General features: G+C 36.6%; 1 protein-coding gene across 2 annotated transcripts in view; it reads right to left on the reverse strand.

The window, feature by feature from the left end:
* SCP2 (sterol carrier protein 2) overlaps positions 1-26,772 on the reverse strand; it is a 123,317-nt gene that overhangs the window by 53,200 nt on the left and 43,345 nt on the right. For both annotated transcript variants that reach the window (XM_047871457.1, XM_047871455.1), the window contains 5 exons: positions 22,989-23,052; positions 17,140-17,226; positions 15,600-15,750; positions 13,562-13,709; positions 3,650-3,757 (listed from right to left, as the gene is read on the reverse strand). In XM_047871457.1, the coding sequence (XP_047727413.1) occupies positions 3,650-3,757; positions 13,562-13,709; positions 15,600-15,750; positions 17,140-17,226; positions 22,989-23,052 (558 nt within the window). The remainder of the gene's footprint in view (positions 1-3,649; positions 3,758-13,561; positions 13,710-15,599; positions 15,751-17,139; positions 17,227-22,988; positions 23,053-26,772) is intronic.

Raw genomic sequence — 26,772 nt, forward strand, 5'->3', positions numbered from 1 at the left:
TTTGTGAGCCCCACTATCAGTGCAGAGCCTGCTTCAGATTCTCTCTCTCCCTCTCTCTCTCTCTCTGCCCCTCCCCTGCTCATTGTCTCCCTCTCTCCTCTCTCTCAAAATAAACTTAAAAAAAAAAAAAAAGGTTACTCTTAATCCCCTTCACCTATTTTACCCCCCACCCCCCACCCCACCTACCCTTTGGTAACCATCTGTTTGTTCTCCATAGTTAGAATCTCCTTTTGGTCTTTTTCTTTGTTCATTTTTTTTTCTTAAATTCCACATGAATGAAATTATATGGTATTTGTCTTTCTCTGGCTTATTTCACTTAGCAGTATGCCCTACAGATCCATCCATGCTGTTGCAAATAGCAAGATTTCATTTTTTTTTTATGTCTGAGTAATATTCCATTATATATAGTACATCTTTATCCATTCATCTATTGATGGACACTTGGGCTGCTTCCATAATTTAGCTACTGTAAAAAAAGCTGCAATTTACATAGGGATGCATTTATCTTTTCAACTTAGCGTTTCAGTTTCTTGTAGGCAGCATGTAGATAGTCTCGCTTTCCTATCCATTCCATCACCTTCTGTCTTTTCATTGGAGTGTTTAGTCCGTTTACATTTAAAGTAATTATTTATAGGTATATACTTATTGTCATTTTGTTACTTGTTTTATGTTTGTTTTTATAGTTCTTCTCCGTTCCTTTCTTCTCTTGCTCTCTTCTCTCACGGTTTGCTGGCTTTAGTGATATACTTGGATTCTTTTCTCTTTATTTTTTGCATTATGTATTACTGGTTTTTGATTTGTGGTTACTATTAGGTTTATATGTAACATTTTATGCATACAGCAGTGCATGTTCAGTCGATAGTCACTTAAGTTTGAACCTATTATTTACTCTCCTCCCCAACCCCATATTTTAGATATAGGGTGTCATAATTTACATCCTTTATTCTGTGAATCTCTTGACTTATTTTTATAAGTATACTTATTTTTACTGCTTTTGTGCTTCCTACTTTTCTTACTCCTACTTATGGTCTTTCCTTTCTACTCAAAGAGTCCCCTTTAACATTTCTTATAGGGCTGGTTTAGTGGTCATGAACTCCTTTAACTTGTGTTTCTCTGGAAAACTCTTTATCTCTCCTATTCTGAAAGACGGCCTTGCTGGATAGAATATTCTTGGTTGCAGGTTTTCTTTTTTTTTTTTTAAGCACTTTGAATATATCATGCCATTTCCTTCTGGCCTGCAAAGTTTCAGCTAAAAAATCAGCTAACAGCCTTATGGGATTTCCCCTGTATGTAATGGTTTTCTTTTTTCTTTTTTTTTTAACATTTTTATTTACTTATTTATTTTTATTTATTATTATTTTTTTAATGTTTATTTATTTTTGAGACAGAGACAGAGCATGAACGGGGAGGGTCAGAGAGAGAGGGAGACACAGAATCGGAAACAGGCTCCAGGCTCCGAGCCATCAGCCCAGAGCCTGACGCGGGGCTCAAACTCACGGACCGCGAGATCGTGACCTGGCTGATGTCGGACGCTTAACCGACTGCGCCACCCAGGCGCCCCTTCTTTTAAGGTTTTTGGTTGGGTCTTTTGTCCCAATTATCAGCACCTCAGGCACCTATGTTGTTAAGCCAATTGTTGTTAATTATTCTTAACAAGTGATTCTGGAGAAAATACTCTGCAAGTTCTGTGTCAGGTTACATAAAGACAAGCATTTTAAGAATGGTTTACCAGGGAACTGTCAGGTCAAATAATGACAATTCTTTAAGAATGGGGCTTTGAAAGAACTCCAATTCCATTTTGACTCCTCCAGTGCTGGCCAGGCTGCTGGTTTCTACCATGATTGCAGGCTACTGCTTTCAAGACTACCATGGAGCTGGGGCAAGGGGGAGTGGTATTACAGCAAGTCAAAACGCCATTAAAGCTTAGTGTTCTTATGGAGATTCAGCAGACTGCTTTTAAAAATGTTCCCCCAGATTGTTGCAACCCTTTGGTTAATTTCCAGAGTTCTGTAAAAACTTGATCTTGACAATTTTTTTTTTATTAAGTAGGCTTCACACCCAGTGCGGAGCCCAATGTGGGGCTTGAACTCACAACCTTGAGATCAAGACCTGAGCTGAGATAGAGTTGGAGGCTTAACCAACTGAGCCACCCAGGTGCCCCAGTCTTGATAATTTTTGCAAATGTTCTTAGTACTTTTATAAAGGAGAGTATTTGTCAGATATTGTTATTCTGTCACTCCCAGTGATATCACTCTCATTCCCCTCATTTTCAGATTACTTCGAAATATACTGGATTGTTCAGAGCAATAATAACAATAGTATACTGTGGGGTTTACAAATATTTTGGAAGTGCTTGGAAATATGCTGTTGTAAAAGTCCCTTACATTATATGTAAAATGGCATAACATTATTTGAAGGTAGACTGTGGTTAAATTAAAGATGTATGTTGCACATTCTACAGCAACCACTAAGAAATAAGAAAAAGAAATAATTCAACAGAAAAGAGAAAATAAAATACTAAAAAACACCCAATGAACAAAAAGCACAAAAAAGAGAAAAGAACCAAAGAACAAACCAGACAAAATAAATAACAAGGTGGCACCTTATACTGTAACTATCTATGTGTGCACATTTGTCTACCTCTTACTCTCTGTTTACAAGTATCTATTCACTAGATAATAAGCTTACTAAATTTAAGTGGTAAAGAAAAATAAACCAGTTAATTGCTATAATGAATACACTATTAATTCTAACTTCTCTATTTTGGAATTTGTAATAATTTATAAAATATTTAATATATAAGACAATATGAAAAAATACAAAGCTCAGCTATCTTCATAAAAACAAATCCCAGATTTTAGTACTAAATTATTTTATAAACTTTTTTGGTATAATTTCATTTTACAATTAAGGAAACTAAGATTCAAAGTGATTAATTGACTGATAACTAATCAAAATAGTCACATGGCCAATCGGCAGTAAAGTCAAAGTAAAATTCTTATTTCATAACTTCTAGTCCAATTCTCCAGAGAAAAAAATTTCCATGTAACACCAACCACATATACAACTATATACAAATAATGTGCTCATTTCAAGTTATTCTTATCCATCCAGCAGGTCTAGCAAGATCTCTATTTGGAACATTTTAATTTAAATTGTACACCTATTTGAAAATAATCAAACTCAAAAAATATATGTATGTTGGGGCGCCTGGGTGGCTCAGTCAGTTAGGTGCCTGACTTGGGCTCGGGTTGTGATCTCATGGTTCATGGGTTCGAGCCCCACATCAGACTCTGCACTGAAAGTGTGGAGCCTGCTTAGGATTCTCTCTCTCTGAGCCCTCCTCTGCTTGCACGCTCGCTCTCTCTCTCTCTCTCTCAAAATAAATAAATAAACATTAAAAAAATATTTTAAAAAATATATGTATGTTGAATTTAGAGTTTCATGTAATTCAAATTTTCATCAGTTAAGATTATTAAAATGCACTATACTTAAAGGAAAATTTAAAATAACATGACTAAATAATCATTTAAAGCACTGGCTACCAGGTTCAGAGAATACAATCCTTCATTCAAATCAATGGCTAAACCATTCACACTTATATAAAAAATGATAACAAAAAAATTAGGAAATGTGTGTGTAGTATTACCTGTAGCTCCCAGTGGATGTCCCTTTGAAATCAATCCACCACTAGGATTTATGACCCACTTTCCTCCGTAAGTATTATCTCCCCTATCAACCAGTTTTCCACCTTGCCCTAAAGGAAAAATAATATTCACAAAGGTTAAAAATAACATTGGTCCAAGTGATACTTTTTTTTTTAATTTCAGTATAGCCAAGATCTTCTTATAGTAAACATTTCTTAACAGTTCAAACTAATATCAAACTGATATAAGTAAGCACTTCTGTTTTAAAAAAAATTTTTAATGTTTATTTATTTTTGAGAGAGAAAGAGAGTATGGGGGAGGGGCAGAAAGAGAGGGAGACACAGAATCCAAAGCAGTCTCCAGGCTCTGAGCTGTCAGCATAGAGCTGACACAGGGCTTGAACCCACAAACACTGAGATCATGACCTGAGCCGAAGTTGGATGCTTAACCAACTGAGCCACCCAGGCACCCCCTGATATAAGCACTTCTAAAAGCTACATAATAAATACTGAGTAATAAAGATTTATATTTTAAGAACATTTCATACATTAAACAGAGTTCCTATTTAGAATTGCTTAAGAGCTCTCTGGCTTCCAAAATTGCTACAAATATAACAGAGATTCAAAGACCCTGAAGAATGGAAGTGGATCCAATACTATAACTAAAATAATTGCATCAGCTTTAAAAATCCATAATTGTGCCCAATGTATTCATTTTTATTTTCAATTGCACCGTTATATGATCTATAAACATTCCCAGCAAGCCGAGGGGAGAGCATGGGACATGAAATGAAGGGATGAAATGAAGTAGATGAAAATACTGTTGAGCCATAAGCATAAGCTTAAAAGAAAATGAAAATTACATGCTTGGTGGCTTCAACATTTCTATCAACTCTCTGGTCATTCTTCCAGGTGGTTAAGGAGTAAATAAAAATCCATGTAGGCTATAAAATATTCTTCCAGCTGGTATTTCTGATAATGAAGTGGAACCTCCAAAGAAAGATGGTGGTTATGGTACTGTCAGAGATAGCTAATAGCTTTTATGTCCTCCCTTTGTGTCAGGCCTTGTTCTAATTATTACATATATCTACATAATTTAATCCTCAACACTATGAAGTACATGTTATCATTCCCATTTTACAGATGAGGCAACAGTCACATAGATGTTAAGTAACTAGCCAAGGCAACAGCAGGGGACTAATTTAGGATTAATCATCAGGCAGCCTGGCTTCATAGCCCATGTTCTTAACCAATATATTTTATTGCCTTCAAAAACCAAAGAGTTTCTCTATTGGTAAAATGAAACACACTAATCACAAAATTTTTTATGACTCACACTTCTTTTTTTTTATGAGTTTATTTTTAAGTAATTTCTACACCCTATGTAGGGCTCAAACTCACAATCCTGAGATCAAAAGTCACATGCTCCACTGACTGAGCCACCCAGACACCCCTATGACTAACACTTCTAATTTCACTTTAAATCTAGGTTGTAGATTTGGGGCGCCTGGGTGGCGCAGTCGGTTAAGCGTCCGACTTCAGCCAGGTCACGATCTCGCGGTGTGTGAGTTCGAGCCCCGCGTCGGGCTCTGGGCTGATGGCTCAGAGCCTGGAGCCTGTTTCCGATTCTGTGTCTCCCTCTCTCTCTGCCCCTCCCCCGTTCATGCTCTGCCTCTCTCTGTCCCAAAAATAAATAAAAACGTTGAAAAAAATTTTAAAAATAAATAAATAAATAAATAAATAAATAAATAAATAAATAAAAAATAAATCTAGGTTGTAGATTAAAAACCATCCACTGAGGCATTCTTTTATTTTTTGGTGTTTCTGACATAGAGCCTGATACAAGGCTCTGGTCATAACAGGTATTCTACCTGCCATTACTGCTTTTAGAACTCCTAAATATTGTTACTATACCAAGTAATAGCAGACTGAATACAAACCAACCCCAAGAATGGAATAATTCACTGCATTTTCTTTTTTATAATATATACAACCTATTAAGTATTAGAAGATTCCACTGGCAATATCTTGAGCCCATCAACTAAAAGTGATCCAGAGATGAAAGTACTGTAACAACCATTCTTATGGGCCACCGATAAGAAAATAAATAGAAAGCAATTATGTGCCAAAAACTGCACTGGAAACTAGGGGATACAGCAATAATGAAGCAAATATCCCCGTTCTAATGGAATTAACTTCACTGTCAGGAGAGGTGTAAGGAAGAGACAGACAATATGTAATGAAAGTAAGATATATAATAGAGTGGTGATAAGCACCATGGGGTGGGGTAAAGGCAGGAAAGGGGGTACAGTAAGTGTTGGGACCAAAAAGACAGGGTAAGGAGTTCACATTTTAAACCAAATTATGGGAGAAGTCTTCCACTTTGACATTTGGTCAAAGACCTTAAGGGAATAAGGGAGCAAATCATATGGATATGTGGAACAAAGAAAGGCCCTGTGCTAGAAGTAAGTCTGGAGTGTTTGAGGAAAGAGCCCAATGCAGCTGCAGCAAAGTAAAAGAGTTGGAGATGTAGAAGTCAGAAAGATGTGAGAGGGGAATAAAAGGGACCGATCACATTTGGCTTTTACTCCTGAATGAGACGATCAGAGGAATGATATTGATCTGCTGTATGCTTTTAACAGGACCATGAAAGCTTCATTATAGGAAATAAACCATAAGGAGACAAGGCAGAAGAAGGGGTGCCAGTTATGAGACTACTGCAATAATGTAAGTGAGAAATAACGGTGGTCTGGACTAGGCTGGTAGTGATAAAAAGTGGTAAGATATGGTTGTATTCTGGATATATTTAGAAGGCAGAGTCCATAGCCACCAGGAATTAGAGATGGATTCAAAGGGGGCTATGAAAGAAAGAGAGGAACTGGAGCAACAGGAGGATGGGGAAGACTGAGGAAGGAGGAAGTCTGGGTCACAGCAGAAACTCAATTTGGACTTGGATTTGAGATACTAATGAGACATCCAAAAAACTCTTGAAAAATAGGCAGCTGGACATATAAGTCTAGAGATCAGGGAAGTGGTGTAAGCTAGGGATATAATTTTGAAAGTCATCATCATATATCAAAATGTGTATATATTTAAAACCTTGAGATTATGTTCCAGTTCTACTAAAGCAGCATAGCATATATATTCACTATAGCCTGTGTCTCCCACTGTTTACAATATAAAACACTAGATAAAATACAAAAAACAACTACTTGAAGACTCTGAAAAGTCAACAAATGCAGGGGAATCAAGGAGAGTTAAAACTTGGAGAAGCCACTATACAAGGGTAAATTCCAAGTTTTCTCTTTTTAGGCTCTCTCAACAGCTTTGTTCCAAGGGTGAGCACCATCCTGGAGCATTACTGGCAGTAGGGAAGCATAGGTAGCCAAAACTCTAACAGAAACTCCATCTTTCTAACCAGAGGAACCAGGAAAAGAAACCCATACAGGTCAGAGAGTAAAAGAGAAAGTTCACAGAGGAGAGAGGCAGAGAAGAGGATCCCTTATTTCTATGTATTAGAAGTATTAGGCATTTCGTGGGTAGAAACCAGGAATGCTGCTAAACTTCCTGCAATACACAACCCCCAAGACCAAGAATAATCTAATTCATCAACAACATTGAGGTTAAGAAACCCTGCAACCACTAAAACAAAAACAAAAACAAAAACCAAAAAAACTGGGGGTGTTAAATGGGTGGCAGATGAGCATTAAGGAAGGCACTTCTTGGGATGAGCACTGGTGTCATATGTAAGAGATGAATCACTGGGTTCTACTCCTGAAGCCAAGACTATACTGTATGTTAACTAACTTGAAAATACAATACAATACAATACAATACAATACAATACAATACAATTAAATTAAATTAAAAAACAAAGAAACTAAAGAGATATGGCCAAAGTTCAATACACAAAATAAAAGTCATACTAAATGTATTCAAATAGGGGTGCCTGGGTGGCTTAGTTGGTTAAGTATCTGACCCTTGACTTTGGCTCAGGTCATGATCTCACAATTCATGGGATCAAGCCCTGCATCCAGCTCTGCACTGACAGTGTGGAGCCTGCTTGGGATTCTCTCTCTCCCTCTCTCCCTCTCCCCCACTTATACGCATGAATATTCTCTCTCTCTCTCTCTCTTTCTCTCTCTCTCTCTCTCTCTCTCTCTCTCTCTCTCTCTCTCAGAAATAAATAGGGTCACCTGGGTGGTTCAGGAAGTTAAGCCTCTGACTCTTGATTTCAGCTCAGGTCAATGTCCCACAGTTTTTGAGTTTGAGCCCCACATCAGGCTCTGTACTGACAGTGTGGAGCCTACTTGGTATTCACTCTCTCCCTCTCTCTCTGCCCCTCCCCATGTGCTCTCTCTCTCTCAAAATAAATAAATAAATAAACTTTTTTTAAAAAACTATCTTTAAGAAATAAAAATATACATTTAAAACCAAAAAATAAAAACATAAAATAAAAATATTCAAATAATCCGAAAGAAAGCAGGAGAGGGAGAACAGAACAAAAAACAGCACAACAGGTAAGAGATAAAAGTGGTCAAGTTAATGATCTTAATAATCTAAGTCACACTGTCCAACAGAAATATAATGCAAATCACATATGTACTTTAAAATTTTCTAACATATACTTTGTTTAATATACATTTTATTTAACCCAATATATCCAAACTATTTCATTTTAACATGTAAGCAGTAAAAAAATTAATACTTTACATTCTATTTTTCATATTAAGTTTTCAAAATCCAATGTGTACTTCACACAACACATCTCAATTTGGAACAGCCACATTTCAAGGATTCAATAATTATACATAGTTAATGGTTACTGTATTAGAGCAGATTTAAATACTCCAGTAAAAAGGTAGAAATTGACAAAGGCTAAAAAATGATACACTACTACCTACAAGAGATAAACAATATAAATAGATTAAAAGCTAATGAATAGAAAATATATATCATGCAAACAGTATGCATAAAAAGGTTGGAGCAACTATGTTAGTCAGACAAAAAGAGACTTCTAAACAAAGACTATAACCAGACATAAAGCAAGATATTCATAATGAAAAAAACAGAAGATATACAACTATAAATGTGCTTGTGCTTGCAAAATAAAGCAAAAATTGATAGAACTAGAAGGGAGAGAGACCATTCCACAATTTATGTAGGAGATTTTAACACCCCTCTCAGCAAATGATAACAGCAAAACAAATAAATCATTAGAGACACAGATCTGAAAAATCCTATCAATCATCTCAATTTAATTGATATGTTTAGAACATTACATCTGATAACTGCAGAATCTGCATAATTTCCAAGTGCAATGATAGATAAATTCACCAATATATACCACATGTTGAGCCATAAAATAAAAATCATAAATTTGAAAGGATCAAAATCAAAGTGTATTCTCTTACTATAGCACAATTAGAAAGCAATTAACAGTAATATATCCAGGAAAATTCTAAATACTTGGATATTAAATTTTTTTAATGTTTATTTATTTACTTTGAGGGAGGGAGGGGCAGAGAGAGAAGGAGAGAGAATCCCAAGCAGGTTCCATGTTGTCAGCACAGAGCCCAACGTGGGGCTCAATCTCACGAAATGCGAGATCATAATTTGAGCCGAAATCAAGAGTTGGACACTGAACCAAATGAGCCACCCAGGTGTCCCTCTCCTATTATTCTTTTAATGTCTATAGGATCTATAGTGATAACTTCTTTTTTATTCCTTGTATTGGAGATTGGTGTTCTTCTTTTATCTTGATCCTACCTAGGTAGAGGTTTGTCAGTTTTGTTGAGCTTTATGAAGATTCAGCTTTGGCTTTGTTAATTTTCTTTATTGTCTGTTTTTTCCATTTCATTGATTTTGGCTCTTCAATTTTAACTTTCTTTAACTTACTTTGGGTTTACTTTGGTTTTCTTCTTTTAAGTTTCTTACAAGAGAACCTTAGGTCATTTATTTTAGATCTTTCTCCTTTTCAAATGTAAATATTTAAAGTTGCACATTTTCCTCTAAGCAGTATTTTAGCTACCTTCTACAAAATTTGATATATTTCATAATTATTCAGTTCAAAAATTTTTTTAAATGTTTAAAATGATTAAGCATCTGACTCTTGAGTTCAGCTTAGGTCATGATCTCACAGTTTGTGGGATAGAGCCCCAAGTCAGGCTCTGTGTTGACAGCATGGAGCTGCTTGGGATTCTCTCTCTCTCTCTCTCTCTCTCTCTCTCTCTCTCTCTCCCCCTCCCCACTCATGGTTGCTTTCTCTCGTGCTTTCTCTCTTTAAATAAATAAACTTAAAAAAAAAAGAATAATACGAGAATACTTCACACAAGTTCAGACAATAAATTTGACAACTTAAATGAAATGGGTAAATTTCTTTAAAAATACAACTTACAAAAATTGATAGACACTGGAAGACACAGAAAATCTGAAGAGACCCATATCTATTAACAAATTTTTTATCAACAACTTTCCCAAAAAGAAAACTTAAAACTACTTGATTACATTGGTAAATTCTTTAGGTTACACAAACTTTGTCAGAAAATATAGAATGGTTACAGAAAATATTAAATGGTCAATTTGTTTTATGAGGCCAACGTAACTCTAATGCCAAAACCAAGAAAAGAAGAAAACTAGACTTTCTCTGTCTGACTTATTTTACTTAGCATAATACCCTCTACATCTATCCATGTTGTCACAAATGGCAAGATCTCATTCTTTTTTATGGCCAAGTAATATTCCATTGTAAATATATATGTATATATATGTGTGTATATATGTATATATATGTATACATGTATACATATGTACGTATATGTGTGTGTATACACACACACACACACACACACCATCTTTATCCGGTCATCTACTGATGGACACTTGGGTTGCTCCCATATTGTGGCTGTGGTAAATAATGCTGCAATAAACATAGGGGTGCATATATCTTTTCAAATTAGTGTTTTTGCTTTCTTTGGGTAAATACCTAGTAGTGGGTTACTGGATTGCATGATGTTTCTATTTTTTTTTATATATTTTTTTGAGAGAGAGAGAGAGAGAGAGAGGGCACAAGTGAACAAGAAGCAGAGAGAGAGAGAGAATCCCAGGAGGGGCAGAGAGAGAGAAAGGGAAGAGAGAGAGAGAGAGAAGCGGGGCTCACTCAAAGCAGGGCTCCTGTTCATCCAAAGCATGGCTAGTGCTCACCCAATGCAGGGCTCAAGCTCACCCAATGTGGGACTCAAACTCATAAACTGTGAGATCATGGCCTGAGCTGAAGTCAGATGCTTAACAACTGAAGCACCCAGGTGCCCTCTATTTTTAATTTTCCGAGGAACTTCCATACTGTTCTCCACAGTGTTTATAACAATTTATATTCCCATCAACTGTGCATAAGTGTTCTCTTTTCTCTACATCCTTGCCAACACTTATTTCTTGTCTTTTTGATATTCGGTATTGTGACTGATGGGAAGTGGTATCTCATTGCGGCTTTGATTTGCATTTCTCTGACGACGAGTGATGTTCACAATCTTTTTCATGTGTCTGTTGGCCATCTGTATGTCTTCTCTGGAAAATGCCTATTCAGGTCCTCTACCCATTTTTTAATCAGATTATTTGGGTTTTTTCATGTTGACTTATATAAATTCTTTATATATGTTGGACATTAACTCATCAGATATATCATTTGCAAATATCTTCTCCCATTCAGGAAGTTGCCTTTTTGTTTTGTTGATAGCTTCCTTTGCTGTGTAAAAGCTTTTTATTTTGGTGTAGTCCCAAAAGTTTATTGTGGCTTTTGTTTCCCTTGCCTGAGGAGACATATCCATTAAAATGTTGCTAAGGTTAATGTGTCCAAGAGATTACCACCTATGTTTTCTTTTAAAAGTTTTATGGTTTCAGGTCTGAACTTTAGGTCTTTAATCCATTTTGAGTTTATTTTTGTGTATGGTGTAAGAAAGTGGTCCAATTTGGCTGTCCAGTTTTCCTAGCACTATTTACTGAAGAGACTGTCTTTTCCCATTGTATATTCTTGCCTCCTTAGTTGTGGATTAATTGACCATACAAGAAGTGGGCTTATTTCTGGACTCTCCTGTTCCAGTGATCTATGTGCCTATTTTTATGCCAGTGTCATGCTGTTTTGATTACTACAGTTTTGTAGTATATCTTGAAATCAGAGATTGGGATACCTCCAGCTATTATTCTTCTTTCTCAAGATTGCTTTCGCTATTTGAGGTCCTTAATAGTTCTATACAAATTTTAGAATGATCTGTTCTAGGTACACCTTGGTGGCTCAGTTGGTTGAGCATCTGACTTCAGCTCAGGTCATGATCTCGAGGTTCGTGAGTTCAGGCCCCACATTGGGCTTGACACTGTCAGCAAGAAGCCTGCTTTGGACCCTCTGTCCCTCTTTCTCTGTCCCTTCCCACCTTGTGCTCTCTCTCTCTCTCTCAAAAATAAAAATAAACATTAAAAAAATGAAGTATCTGTTCTAGTTCTATGAAAGATACTATTGGTATCTTAATAGGGATTACATTGAATCTATACATTCCTCTGGGAATATTCTTATGGATATTTTCACAATATTCATTCTTCCAATCCATAAGCATGGTATATCTCTTTGTGTCATCTTCAGTTTCTTTCCTCTATGTCTTATAATTTTCAGAGTATAAAACACTTTCACCTCCTTGGTTAAATTTATTCCTAGGTGTTTTATTCTTTTTGGTATAATTGTAAATGGAATTGTTTCCCTAATTTCTCTTCCTGCTACTTCATTATTAGTGTATAGAAATGCAAGAGATCTCTGTATGCTCATTTTGTATCATGCAACTTTCTTGAGTTTACTTATTAGTTCTAATAGTTTTTTAGTGGAGTCTTTAGAGTCTTCTATATATAGCATCATGTCATTTGCAAATAGTGACAGTTTTACTTCTTCCTTACCAATCTGGATGCCATTTATTTCTTTTTTTATCTGAATGCTGCAGGACATCACATACTCTTTTGAGTGGCTAAAACATTTAAAACTGACCATATCAATATTGGTGAGGATGTGAAGCAACTCAAACTCTCATACACTGCTTATGGTAATGAAAAATAATACAACCTTTTTATAAAAGAAAAGAAAAAAAATCCTCCAGATCTCACCAACTAGTTTTCACATTTTCCTTTCTGCAAGTCTTTATTCAAACACAATATGGGGGAACGTGGGTGGCTTAGTCAGTTAAGCATCCAACTCTTGATCTCAGCTCAAGTCAGGATCTCAGGGTTCGTGGGATCAAGCCCTGCACTGGTCTCCACATTAGCATAGAGCCTGCTTGCGATTCTCTCTCTCCCTCCCTCTCTGCCCCTTCCCAGCTCTCATGCATGGGCACGCTCTCTCTCAAAATAAATAAATAAACTTAAAAAAAAAAAGAACCAAGGGGCACCTGGGTGGGTCAGTCAGTTGAGGTGCCCAACTCTTGATTTCGGCTGAGGTTATGATCCCAGGGTCATGGGCTCCAGCCCCATGTCCAGCTCTACACTGACCATGTTGCCTGCTTAAGATACTCTCTCTCTCTCCCTCTACCCCTCTCCCCCGCCTCATGCTCCCTGTCTGGGAAAAAAAAATACAATGTGAAATATCTGGAAGTACATATGTAATTTTTATCCTTTTTTTTTTTTTTTTTACTTAACAATTCATTTTAAGTTCCTCTGATACACATAATACAAATTATTTGTATAACCTATTACCTCAGTGGTGGTATTATCCAAGACTACATGCTCTAAAAAGTCCAGTATTGGGATAGCTTACATTTACTTTGCACAGTATGGCAGAGTCAACATGAAAGGAAAGGCAATTAGTGAATTCCTTTTTTTAATGGCAAAACTGAAATGTCCTCAGTGACTTTACTAAGTTAATCTGCATCTCACCAAAGATATTACCTTCTGGACAGAGTCCCAGTGCTTCATAAGTAAGGAGTTCATTGACAGAAAAGCAATCATGAAGTTCTATGACATCAATATCACTTGGTCTCAGGCCAGATTTCTCATAGCACTTTCTAGCAGCTTCTTTGCTCATATCAAAGCCAACCTAAAACCAAAACCACATATAAGTAAGTTAAGGGCATCAAAATTGGGACTTTTATATACGATTTCTGAGAGATTAACATGTATAACCTTTACAGTTGAAAACTGACTATGCAAATTAAAATCTCAGTTGACATTAATAATCAAATCTTAGAATGATTCTCTATTACATGGAAAGTCTAAATAAAAGAATATTCAGGATGGAGAATGTACATATTAAATTGTATACTATAAAAAACAGAATTTTAGGGGCGCCTGGGTGGCGCAGTCGGTTAAGCGTCCGACTTCAGCCAGGTCACGATCTCGCGGTCCGTGAGTTCGAGCCCCGCGTCAGGCTCTGGGCTGATGGCTCAGAGCCTGGAGCCTGTTTCCGATTCTGTGTCTCCCTCTCTCTCTGCCCCTCCCCCGTTCATGCTCTGTCTCTCTCTGTCCCAAAAATAAATAAAAAAACAAAAAAACGTTGAAAAAAAATTTAAAAAAAAACAAAACAAAACAGAATTTTAGGGGCACCTGGGTGGCTCAGTCGGTTAAGCATCCAACTCTTGATCTTGGCTCAGGACATGATCTCATGGTTTGTGAGTTCGAGCCCCACATCAGGGCTCCTCACCAAGAGCATGGAGCCTGTTTGGGATTCTGTCTGTCCCTCTCTGCCCCTCCCCTGCTCTCTCTCACTCTCTCTCTCAAAATAAATAAATAAACTTAAAAAAATATAAGAAAAAAAACAGAATTAAAAAAAATGTTTATTTATGTTTGAGAGAAAGAGAAACAGAGTGCAAGCAGGGGAGGGGCAGAGAGAAAGGGAGACACAGAATCCAAAGCAGGCTCCAGGCTCTAACCTGTCAGCACAGAGCCCGATGCAGGGCTCAAACTCATGAACTGTGAGATCATGACCTGAGCCAAAGTTGGATGCTGTGCCACCCAGGTGCCCGGAAAAAACAAAACAAAACAAAACAAAACAAAACAAAACAAAAACCAGAATTTTAAATAAATATATAAAAAGGACTTAAAATTCCTTAGGCCATATCTTGCACAGTTATAAAAACTCAGTCAAACCACACCTTGTTGTTGTGGTAAATAGTTTGAAGAGATTGAGCAATAGATAATTATGATTCAGATACACTAAAAATATAAGGAATTTCTATGTGACAACAAACAATCTTCTTTTAAAAAATCATATAGGATAACATTTTTCCAAACCCATGCTCTTAACCCCCTTTGGTCTCAGACAATAACAAGCAAACTCTCCAAGGCATAAAATTGTGGTGTAAATGTATTACACAGAAAATCTGAGAAGTTCCACCTCAACCACATCCCAGCTTTGTGATCTTGGGCAAGTTATAGAGACATTTTCAAATTCAAAGCATTGTTGTAAAATCATTTTGTAAACTCTAATTACCTTATCATTGTTATACATTTGTGTATACGTGCACGGGTACATTTTTAAATATGTATGTGTATATCTTCAAATATTCAACTAACTCTACGTCTGAATTGTCATTTTTTAACTTCTTCCACATTTACTCAATCTTTAATCAAGATTTTTAAAGTGCTAAGGTCAAGAAAGTTTCCTGAAAATATCCTTGTTTTTCCCTTAACTCTGTAAGAAAGGAGTTGTGGGCATATCCAGTCAACTCAAAAAAAAAAAAAAAAAAAAACCACCAAAATAGTACGTCTAGTTAATTAAAAGTGCACTTATGGCTCTATCACAAGAAGCATATGTTCTCATCAGTTATTTTCCCTTAACAGATTCTTAAGGATGGATTATAATATTAAATATTCTGGACTGAATTTTCTCAAGTAAGTAACTTCCAGAGCTAATGACAACATGAGGTCACCTTGAAATTTTAAAACAGAAAGCCCTCAATTGATAAATAAAATAGAATCTCAGACATACCATTTTAATAATGCTGTTTTCTTCAAATGAGCTTGGCAAATCAGTTACCATCTCTTGTGCCACAATTTCCACAGCTTTGGATTCTAGGCCATATTTCTGTACAAATGTTTCACTAGCCAAAACTGCTGCTGCAGCACCATCTGAAGTGGGACTAAGAGGAGGTAAAAATAATCATTTACACCCAGTGCACCTCTATCTTAGGATTTCAGACCAAGAGTTCTTTCTATGTGGAAAGAAAAGCTGATTATGCTTGCTGGTCATTCCACTGTCTTCTTTGTGAAATCTATAGTTAAAAATTATACATGCTTCCCACCTGAGAACTGAATCTCTATCAAGAACTTAAACACTATCAGCCACTGCTTGGTCTGTAAGGGTCTCTCCCAAAACATTCTTAATGCAAAGAATCCTGAATTTACCTTTGCAGATGCATAAGGCATCTTCTGGTGACTTCTGAGGAGTCAACAAGGTTTTTCCTATTCTAGTACAATAAAAATCTTCTATGGGCCTAACTAGCTCTAACATTGTTATCTCCAAATAATCAGTCTTGGAATCCTTTTGAAACTTGGAAAGGACAGAATAGGAAATACCAGAAAGTCCAAACCAGAAGGTGGGGTTTAGTTAAGAGATCTCCTCAAAATAGATTTTTTTCCTTATAGCAAAGCTGTGAAGGAAAATGGCAAACACAAGAAGACTTCTCTGAGTTCAGCTGGACTTTATAAATGGGCAGACCTTCATATTGCAACAGATAAAAGCTGACCCCATTTATTCAATTGCATCCTACCAGGGTCTTCCAGGTGGTAAGCAGGAGCTATACAGTACCAATTCAACCTTCTGGGAAACAGATATTGTCAAGCAATTTTCAAGATGCAACTATTATTATTATTAGAGCTATTTTTTTCTTGTTTTAATTTTTCCTATTTTATGTTTACTCTTAGCTACTATAACTGAGTAACATTTCCTAAGATAGAAGCATACAGTAGAGAAAACAAAATGCTCAAGGGAGAAACTCTGGACTCTACTGGCCTCCTAAGCCACATTTAAATGAATAAAATACAATTTTTAAAAAGTAGGTAGAACTCAAGAATGAAGGAAATGAAGTACATAATTTTCCAAGAGAAAAGACAGTCTGTCTCCAGATAGGAATAGGAAGTAAAGGGGCCCCTGGGTGGCTCAGTCAGTTAAGCATCTGACTCTTGATTTCAGCTCAAGTCATGATCTCATGATCGTGGGACTGAGCCCCACTTCGAGCCCCACTTCAGGCTCTATGCTGAGCTCAGGCTCAGTGCTGAACATGGAACCTGCTTAAGATTCTCTCTTTCTCTCTCCCTCTGCTCCTACACGTGCACACTCTCGCTCTCTCTCTCTCTCTCTCTCTCTCTCTCTCTCTCTCTCAAAAAAAAAAAAAAAAAAAGGAATAGGAAGTAAGGGCGCGCCAGAGTGAGGACTTCATTAGTAGGAGCTCTATACAAGCAGATACAGTTACAGATATACCCAGATGGAGCAGTTACTTCTATTAAATATTAAAATATGGTTTTCTTACCAACATTGTAAGATAGTCAAATAATCAAAAACTTCTCGAGATTTCATCACTTCGTCTAAACTGTATTCCTTCTGGAACTGGGAATTCCTAAATACAAAATAAGTAGTTACAGAATACGAAGTAGCAGTTATAATTTTTGTTGAAAATGTTCTGATCCAGAAGTCAGAGAATAATATGTAAATATTATTTTTACAAACAAAAGATAGGCTTTTATGAAGAGTTTCAACCTTTTTTTTTCAATAAATATTAACTTTTTATTATGGTTATTATGAGTAATATAATAAGTGCTACGCTAAAACTGGTAATACTATAGGCATCTTCATTTAATATATATATATTTTTTTCATTTAATATATTTTGACTGTTCTATTAATATAAGATTCTCTTTTATTTTTTAATTTTTATTTATTTTTAACTTAAATCCAAGTTAGTTAACATATAGTGTAATAATACATTCAGGAATATAATTTAATGATTCATCATTTACATGTAACACCCAGTGCTCATCCCAACAAGTGTCCTCCTTAATGCCCCTCACCCCTTTAGCCCTTCCCCTGACCCAACCCCCTGCCAGCAACCCTCAGTTTGTTCTCTGTATTTAAGAGTCTCTTATGGCTTGTCTCCCTTCTCTGTTTTTATAACATTTTTGCTTCCCTTCCCTTATGTTCATCTGTTTTGTATCTTAAATTCCACACATGAGTGAAATCATAGGATATTTGTCTTTCTCTGATTGGCTTATTTCGCTTAGCATAATACACTCTAGTTCCATCCACATTGTTACAAATGGCAAGATTTCATTCTTTTTGATCGCCAAATCCATTGTATATATACACCACATCTTCTTTATCCATTCATCCATTGATGGACATTTGGGCTCTTTCCATTCTTTGGCTATTGTTGATAGTGCTGCTATACACACTGGGGTGCATGTGCCCCTTTGGACCAGCACTCGTCTTTCCTTCGGATAAATACTTAGTAGTGCAATTGCTGGGTCATAGGGTAGTTCTATTTTTAATTTTTTGAGGAACCTTCATACTGCGTTCCAGAGTGGCCGCACCAGTTTGCTTTCCCACCAGCAGTGCAAAAGAGATCCTCTTTCTCTGCATCTTCGTCAACATCTGTTGTTGCCTGAGTTGTTAATTTTTGTCATTCTGACAGGTGTGAGGTGGTATTTCATTGTGGTTTTGATTTGTATTTCCCTGATGATGAGTGATGTTGAGCATGTTTGCATGTGTCTCTTAGCCATCTGGATGTCTTCTTTGGAAAAGTGTCTATTCATGTCTTTTGCCCATTCCTTTTCTGGATTATTTGTTTTTTTGGTGTGGAGTTTGATAAGTTCTTTATAGATTTTGGATACTAACCCTTTATCTGATATGTCATTTGCAAATATCTTTTCCCATTCTGTTGGTTGCCTTTGAGTTTTGTTGATTGTTTCCTTCGCTGTGCAGAAGCTTTTTATCCTGATGAGGTCCCAATAGTTCATTTTTGCTTTTGTTTCTCTTGCCTCTGGAGACATGTCAAGTAAGAAGTTGCTGTGGCTGAGGTCAAAGAGGTTGTTGCCTATTTTCCCCTCTAGGATTTTGATGACTTCCTGTCTTACGTTTAGGTCTTTCATCCATTTTGTGTTTATTTTTGTGTATGGTATAAGAAAGTGGTCCAGGTTCATTCTGCATGTCGCTGTCCACTTTTCCCAACACCATTTGCTGAAGATACTGTCTTTTTTCCATTGGGTATTCTTTCCTGCTTTGTCAAAGATAGTTGGCCATTAAGTTTGTGGGTCCATTTCTGGGTTCTCTATTCTGTTCCATTGATCTATGTGTCTGTTCTTGTGCCAGTACCATACTGTGTTGATGACTACAGCTTTGTAATACAGCTTGAAGTTTCAACCTTTAATAAGTAAGTTGTTTGAACTGAATTTTTTAAAAATATGAACTCCAACATACAATATGTTGTAAAATAAAAATGTGTTTAATCTTCATCCTGGCTTCCTAGCATGGAGCTTCTAAAACCTGTGCAATTTCCTGAGTGACAGGAGTGTCTTTGTTATGCTAATATGGTGACATAGTGGGCCCCCTGTTAACTGTATGGGGGGCGGGGGCTGGTCACCAGAAACACCAACTGTGTGAATATAGGGGTTAGGACTTTTGAGCCAGTTTGACCCCTAAGGAGAAGGGAGGGGCAGGAGATTGAGTTCAATCTTGTGTCAATGATTTAATCAAGTACGTCTGCATAAAGCCCCAGCAAACACTCTGGACACTGAAGCTTGCTGAAGCTTCCTGGTTGGTGAGTACCTTCACATGCCAGGAGGGCAATGTGTCCTGACTCCATGGGGAGAAGGTACAGAAGCTCTGCTTTAGGAACCCTCTCAGACTTTGCCTTATGTGCCTCTTTGTTTGGCTGTTCTTGAGCTATATACTTTATAATAATACTGTAATCATAAGTATAGCACTTTCCTGAATTCTGTGAGGAACTCTAGTGAATTATCAAACCTGAGAGGTCATGGAAACCCCTGTATTTATAGTCAGTTGGTCAGAAGTACAGGTGGCCTGGAGACCCTACTTGTGGCTGGCATCTTAAGTGAGGGGAGTCTTGCGGAGGACTAAGTTCTTAATTCCTGGGGTCTGCATCAACTCGGGTGGTTAGTGCCAGAATTGAATTGCAGTATACCCAGTTGGTGCCAGATCAGTTGGGGGTTAAAATGTAATACCACCACCACCACCACCACCACCACCACCACCACGAGAATTATTAAATACTAGTTCCTTAAGAGCAAAACAAAATTACTTGCAATTCAGCCTTTTGTGGGGATGATATTATACAATTACTTTTAATGAAGATGAAGGCTAATGGAGTTCTTAAATAAATGTAGAAAACCTGTAATAAATTATCTGCATACTTCAAAACACATTTCCTTTCTGTGAAGAAGAAACTTAACCACTGCAAAGAAGAAACTTATTTTTATTCCCTTTGGCTCCTCTAACAATAAAATGAGATGATTTCAGAAACTGCTCTGGCAAAAATAGCAGAAGCAGTAGACACCACAAAGGAGAGTCTATAAGCAAACTTCAACTGGTATGGAAATGAACAGCAATTCAAATGTTTAGAAATAAAGGCCATGTAACTTAGATCTGCATACTAGTATCTGTACCTTTTCTTCTAAAGTTAACTTTGATCATCACCAACTTCCATAAAACACCTAATTTGTGCCAGATCCTGTGGTAGGCATGTGGGACATAGGCCTAGTCCTTACTCTCAAGGAACTCAGTATGAATCTGTGGCAAATAAATACAATATGATAAATACCATGACAGAAATGTTATACAGAGTGCCACGAGAGCATACAAGATGAGCATCAGACCCAGATACCAGAGGGAGCTTTCCCTCTGGGGTTAGCAAATAACAGGAAGGAGGAGACAGAGAATTACTGGCAAAAGAATCAGGATACGCAAAGCCTCTTGAGTTAAAGTAGCTCACTAAAGCTAGGGCATGAAGTTTGGGAGGAAATATAGTCACAAGGTGACAAAGATGGAGCAAGAGAAATAAACAAAGATCAGATCATGAAAGGCCAGTATATGGTATTTACATTTTATACTAAAAACATTGAGGAACTACTAAAGGATATTAAGCTGGAGTGTAACAATCAGACTTGTATTTAAACAGGAAGGCTATTGGGGCGCCTGGGTGGCGCAGTCGGTTAAGCGTCCGACTTCAGCCAGGTCACGATCTCCCGGTCCGGGAGTTCGAGCCCCGCGTCAGGCTCTGGGCTGATGGCTCAGAGCCTGGAGCCTGTTCCCGATTCTGTGTCTCCCTCTCTCTCTGCCCCTCCCCCGTTCATGCTCTGTCTCTCTCTGTCCCAAAAATAAATAAACGTTGAAAAAAAAAAAAATTATAAACAGGAAGGCTATGGTACAAAAAAGGGATGGTAAAGGGCATTATCAAAAGCAACTAAACTAAGAGATGAGAGCAATAATTAAGGCAAGAAAGGCTAAGGGCCTAGAGTAGGGAATTGGAAGTTAAAGATAGAAAGAAGGGATGAGTTCAAGAGACAGTAAGGACGCAGCATTCTGTTCATCCTCAACTCATCTGCAATTCATATGGGACACTGAGGAAGAAAGCAGAGCTAAGAATGACTTCTAGTTTTCTATTATTAGGTATATATTGATGTCATTCATGAAGAATACTAAAGTAAAAATAGGGTTGAGAAAAAATGATCAATTCTGTATGGCCATGTTGACTCTGAAGCACTTATAAAGCATCTAAGTAGAAACAACTAGGAGCAAGTTATAGACACGGGTCTGAGGGCTCAAGTGGCATGAACTATCCCTAATTCGACACTACTTATCACAGATTCTCACTGCCTTTAAGTATTCTTATAATTTGTGAGGAAACACTTGAGAAGAGTTTTATAATTCAACCTTCTTAGAAATATGTAACCGGGTATCTATAACAACTAGTGAGCAAACATAGGATTCTCTTTCTTTCCTCGCCAAGGAAAACCTAGTGCAAGAAGTTGGCATCTGAAATTTCTGAGCAAAACCTAGAAGGCTATTCTTGGCTGTTACAAAGAGTTTTACATGATGAAACGGACATCCAGAAATAACATTTGCCTATTCAACATAATTGAGAACTTACAATATGAAATGGAAGACCACTGGGGACAAGGAACTTATCTATCTTGTTCACTGCTGTATCACTAGCAGCTAAAGGTATGTTGCACACAGTAGGCCGCTGAATACATATTTGCTGAGTGAATGAACTCCCTTTAGAAGAATGCTATAATGAGTGGATAAATGATGCCTGGTTAGGCAGGGTGTTAAGTAAGAGAAAGACTTTGATTCTCTAGAGAAAGTTAAGAGCTACTCCTTGAAGCCTCAAAGCCAAGAAACTGCAGTGTTGTCAATTCCTCAATGTATTGGTATAGTTCCTTACTACTTAGGAAATAACAAGGATATTTGAATGGTTCTCCAAGTTCTAAGGACAAAGAATTTGCTCTAGATCATTTTCATGGGCTTAAGACTACTTATTCAAACTCTACTATTCAGGTGCTTGCTTCGGCAGCACATATACAAACTCTACTATTCAGTAACAGCAAAGTTTTATTGAACATATACTGTGTTCCCATACCCTGCTAGATGCTAGCGATACAAGATAAGACAGAATCTCTGCTCAAGGACCATCATCATCAAAGAAAGACTTATAAATAACTAAGTGGGACAGGGTGATGTGTTATAATAGAGGTATACAGACAGTGCAATGAAACTCATGAGAAAAAAAAAAAAAATTATGCCCAGGAAGCTTTAAGAAGGTGTTTAGAGAAGGAATGACATTTGGGTTGGGGCTTGATGGGTAAATAGATATTCACCAAACAAAAGAAAGACAAAAGGATATTCCAGGGAGAGTTAACAGCCTAAGTAAAAACACAGAAGTGAGTACTGTATACTACACTTGGGAAAAAACAAGTGATCTGGTGAAGCTAGAGACTGTAAATAACCAGAAAGTAGTATGAAATAAGACTGGCAAGGTAGAGTGGGCCAAATTATAACAAGCTTATTAACTCATATGAAGGAGTTTCTATTATATCATATAAGCAATGAAAATTCACTAAAACTTTATCAGCAATCATTCACATTCTTTCTTAAGCTTAAATAAATGACATTCTAAATATAAACAAACCCAAAGCTAAAACTGTAGTTAAAAGTTTACCTGGGTACAGGCCTTTTATAAGAAAAATAATGAAACATTCTAGTTAATATCTTTGATGTCTTCCCCTTACTTTTTAAGTATAAAGTTGTATATTACATAGCAGGATAACTCAGATTTTTACAATTTCATATTTCTGAAATACTTACGGGTTATTAACTGAATGTTTATGATTTTTCCATCCAATTTTTGCAAAATGTTCAACCTTTGTTCCTGTAGAGAAAACAAGTAAATGCTTTCATATTGCTTATTAAATGTTACAATGGTACGCAGTGTCCTGCCAAATATTTCTGCATTTTCCCTTGCACAGATTGTCAATATTGGTCATGTCAACAGCTGATCCCTCACATAAATATTTAATTAAACTTGTGTATATTTAATGAATTGAATCCACTAATAAGCATATGAATATGAATATGAAAAGCACTGAATATGAAAATAGTTCAAACTGGTTAATTCTATCTAGTATAAGTGAGAGTCCAGTTTCAAAAACCAGAATATATAGCCTGGGATTCTCAGTGGATATAGGGCAGGAAAGCACTGCCAGCAATTTTTTAAGGAGTTTGCCAAAGTATCCCAATGCCCCTGGGCTAAGTGAATTTTACAACCCACACCCTCCAGGACCTGGTCCTTCTCCTTCCTTATGAAAAGGCAGAAGAGTCTTTAGAAAAGTTATAACCTAGGGGTACCTGGGTGGCTCAGTTGGTTAAGCATATGATTCTTGGTTTTGATCTCATAGTTTGTGAGCTTGAGCCCCACATCAGGCTCTGTGCTGACAGTTCGGAGCCTGCTTGGGATTCTCTGTCTCCCTCTCTCTGTTCCTTCCCCGCTCATGCTGTCTCTCACTCAAAAATAAATAAATAAATATTCTTTAAAGTTTAAAAAAAAGAAAAGAAAAGTTATAGCCTAACAAGAAATATGTATGTTTTTAAATTCTTTAACAGAAAGTTTAAAGATTAGTGTCAGAAAAACAAAAGGATGTATTAAGGAAGTTAAATACGCAAAAAGTTTTTACTACTTTAAAAAAGACAAAGCAGTATAAGATAGGTTTTGAATCCTGCTTGAGAGCCAGAAAAACCAAGGAAGGAAAAGGAACACTGATAGCAGCTGATAATGTTATGTTAATAGATGATGGCACAGGAAAATGAAAAGCCCCCATTTCTGTTTCATCTCTATCATCTCTGTCAGGAAGATGATCTTCAGAGCAGAAATGACATACATATAATTGAGCAAATCTTGTCTCAATTCTAATAAAAAAGGAAGAAGGCAGAATCCACACTAGTGATCTCATACAAAGAAGAGTGATAATCAGGTGGCAGCCAATATGGGTTCAGTAGGAACAAGCCATAGAAGATTAATACCTGTTTTCATTGGTTTGACTGGTAGATCAAATGAAACATAGTATCTGATTATCAGCAAGACAATTAAATTTTTTAGGACATCTTTTGGGACAAGGTAAGGAAATACTATACTGTGGGTTTTGGTTTTTGTTTGGGGGGAGCACAATGATGTTACTTTAAAAAATGAGGATTCTGTCAAATACGTTTAGATAATACTGGGTTAAACAAAGTGAAACAGGTTTCTTTATGGCAAGACATTCAGAGCCTTTACTATTATTATATGTGTATCATGACTGTCCAAAAGGGGGTTAAAGAATCTGAAGCATCTCCCAACTTATCTGACCCACGAAATAGAGAATCTTATCAGGTTACTGTCCCACAGAACACATATTGGGAAACCACCAACATTGACTAATATAGGTTAACCTGCAGAAAAGTCTCTAGTGCTAACCTCTAACCTCAGCCATGCTCTGGCTAATATGTCTACCAAAAATTGGATTAGAAAATTAAAGGCATGTTCACCAAACCTGAATGTGGGAAGGACTGCTATAATATTGAATCCAAATAGATTCAACAAAGCTTATTAATGGGATGGATCAGAATATATTCAAATTAAATGACCAATTCTATTCCTGGATCCCCAAAACAATCTGGGAAAAGGAGCAGCAACTATGAGAAATGCTCTGAGGTTCTGTTTGACTACAAGTTCAATATGATTTAATAGTGTGACGCAACTACCATAAATGCTTACATGTGATCCCAGTATCCGCAATTAGACTTGATGAATTATGAAACAAGTCAAATGAGAACAGTTACACAGTTAAGTGAGAAACAGTTAAAAGGAAGTTAAGCACAAGGTCTGGCAGGTTTCAGATATTTGAAGAGCTATAGAAAGAGGCTCACCTCCTGTGAGCCTCAGAAGACAGAAACAAGACCATGGATGGAAACTATAGGGAGAGAGATTTGAGTTCAACATGGAAAAGACCGCTGTAACAACTGGAATCACCCAAAAAATGGAAGGAGTGACCATTGGTGGGACTAGAGTGATGAAAATGTTCGGTGGGACTGGAGTGATGAAAATGTTCTGAAACTAGAAAGTGGTAATAGTTGCAAAACTCTGAACACATTAAAAATCACTGAATTGTATACTTTAAACAGGTGAATTTTATGGTATGTGAATTATATCTCAATAAAGCTGTCATTAAAAAAAGAAAATGAATTAAATTCCCAACTCAAAAACTAGAAAAACAACAACCAAAGTAAACCAAAAGAAAGCACAAAGAAGATAAAAGCAGAAATTAATTGCGGGAAAAATAAAAAGAGTAGACATAATCAATCAAGATCCTGTTATTTTGAAAAATTTAACAAAATAAGGGCACCTGGGTGGCTCAGTAAGTTGAACGTCTGACTCTTGATTTCAGCGCAGGTCATGATTCCAGGGTTGCAGGATGGAGCCCCATATTCGGCGCCATGAGCATAGAGCCTGCTAAGAATCTCTCTCTCACTCCCTATGCCCCTCTCCCCTGCTCATATGCAGGCTCTCTCCATCTCTCTCTCTCTCTCTCTCAAATTAAAAAAAAATTTAACAAAATAGACAAATACCTAATTTAATTTTAAAAAGGAGAAGCAACGGGTTGCCTGGATGGCTCAGTTAGTTAAGCATCTGACTTCAGCTCAGGTCATGATCTCGCGGTTTGTGAGTTTGAACCCCACATCGGGTTCTGTGCTGGTAGCTCAGAGCCCGGAGCCTGCTTCAGATTCTGTGTCTCTTTCTTTCTCTCTGCCCCTCCCCTGCTCACACTCTGTCTCTCAAAAATAAATAAACATTTAAAAAAAAAGGACAAAGCATGAATATACAAACATAAAAAATAACAAGAGGGAAATATCATTGAAATCGAAAAAATTGTAAAATTGCAAAAGACTACTTTTCAGACTTCAGTACAAAGATTTGGAAATCTAAATGAAGTGAATAATTTCCTAGAGATACATAAACTACCCAAAATAACCTCAGTGAAGATAGAATATTTAAACATAAGGAAACCAAGCAACTACCAAAAAGGAAAAAAAAAACAAAAAACAACAACAACAACAAAAAACAGGCCAAGATGAGTTCACAGGGAATTCTATCAAACCTACAAAGATTAGGTAATCTCCATGCTCCATAAAGTGTATCAAAGCATTAAAAGTAAGGAGAGGCTTCCTATTTCTTTTTATAAAGGAAGTATGAAATTAACATAAAATCACTTACAAATGTTGATTTGAAAGTACTATATAAAATAAAATAGTGACAGAATCTAACCCCACATTAAAAAAAAGTCAATACTTCACAACCAACTGGCATTCATTCGAGATATGCAAAGTTGGTTCAATACCAGGAATCCAGTAATAAAATATTCTAATAATAGACCTAAGTGCAATTAACAGAGGCTAGAAAAAGCCTTTAACAAAATTCAATACCCATTCCTGAAAGAAAAAAAAAAACTCAAGAAAACAACTGATGGATGCTTTCTGAACACAACAAAATTATATATTATATATTATACTATATATATTTAATCATAAAAAATTTTATATTACATATCTTTTATATATA

The sequence above is a fragment of the Prionailurus viverrinus genome, chromosome C1 (genome assembly GCF_022837055.1).
Source record: "Prionailurus viverrinus isolate Anna chromosome C1, UM_Priviv_1.0, whole genome shotgun sequence".
Classification (NCBI taxonomy): domain Eukaryota; kingdom Metazoa; phylum Chordata; class Mammalia; order Carnivora; family Felidae; genus Prionailurus; species Prionailurus viverrinus.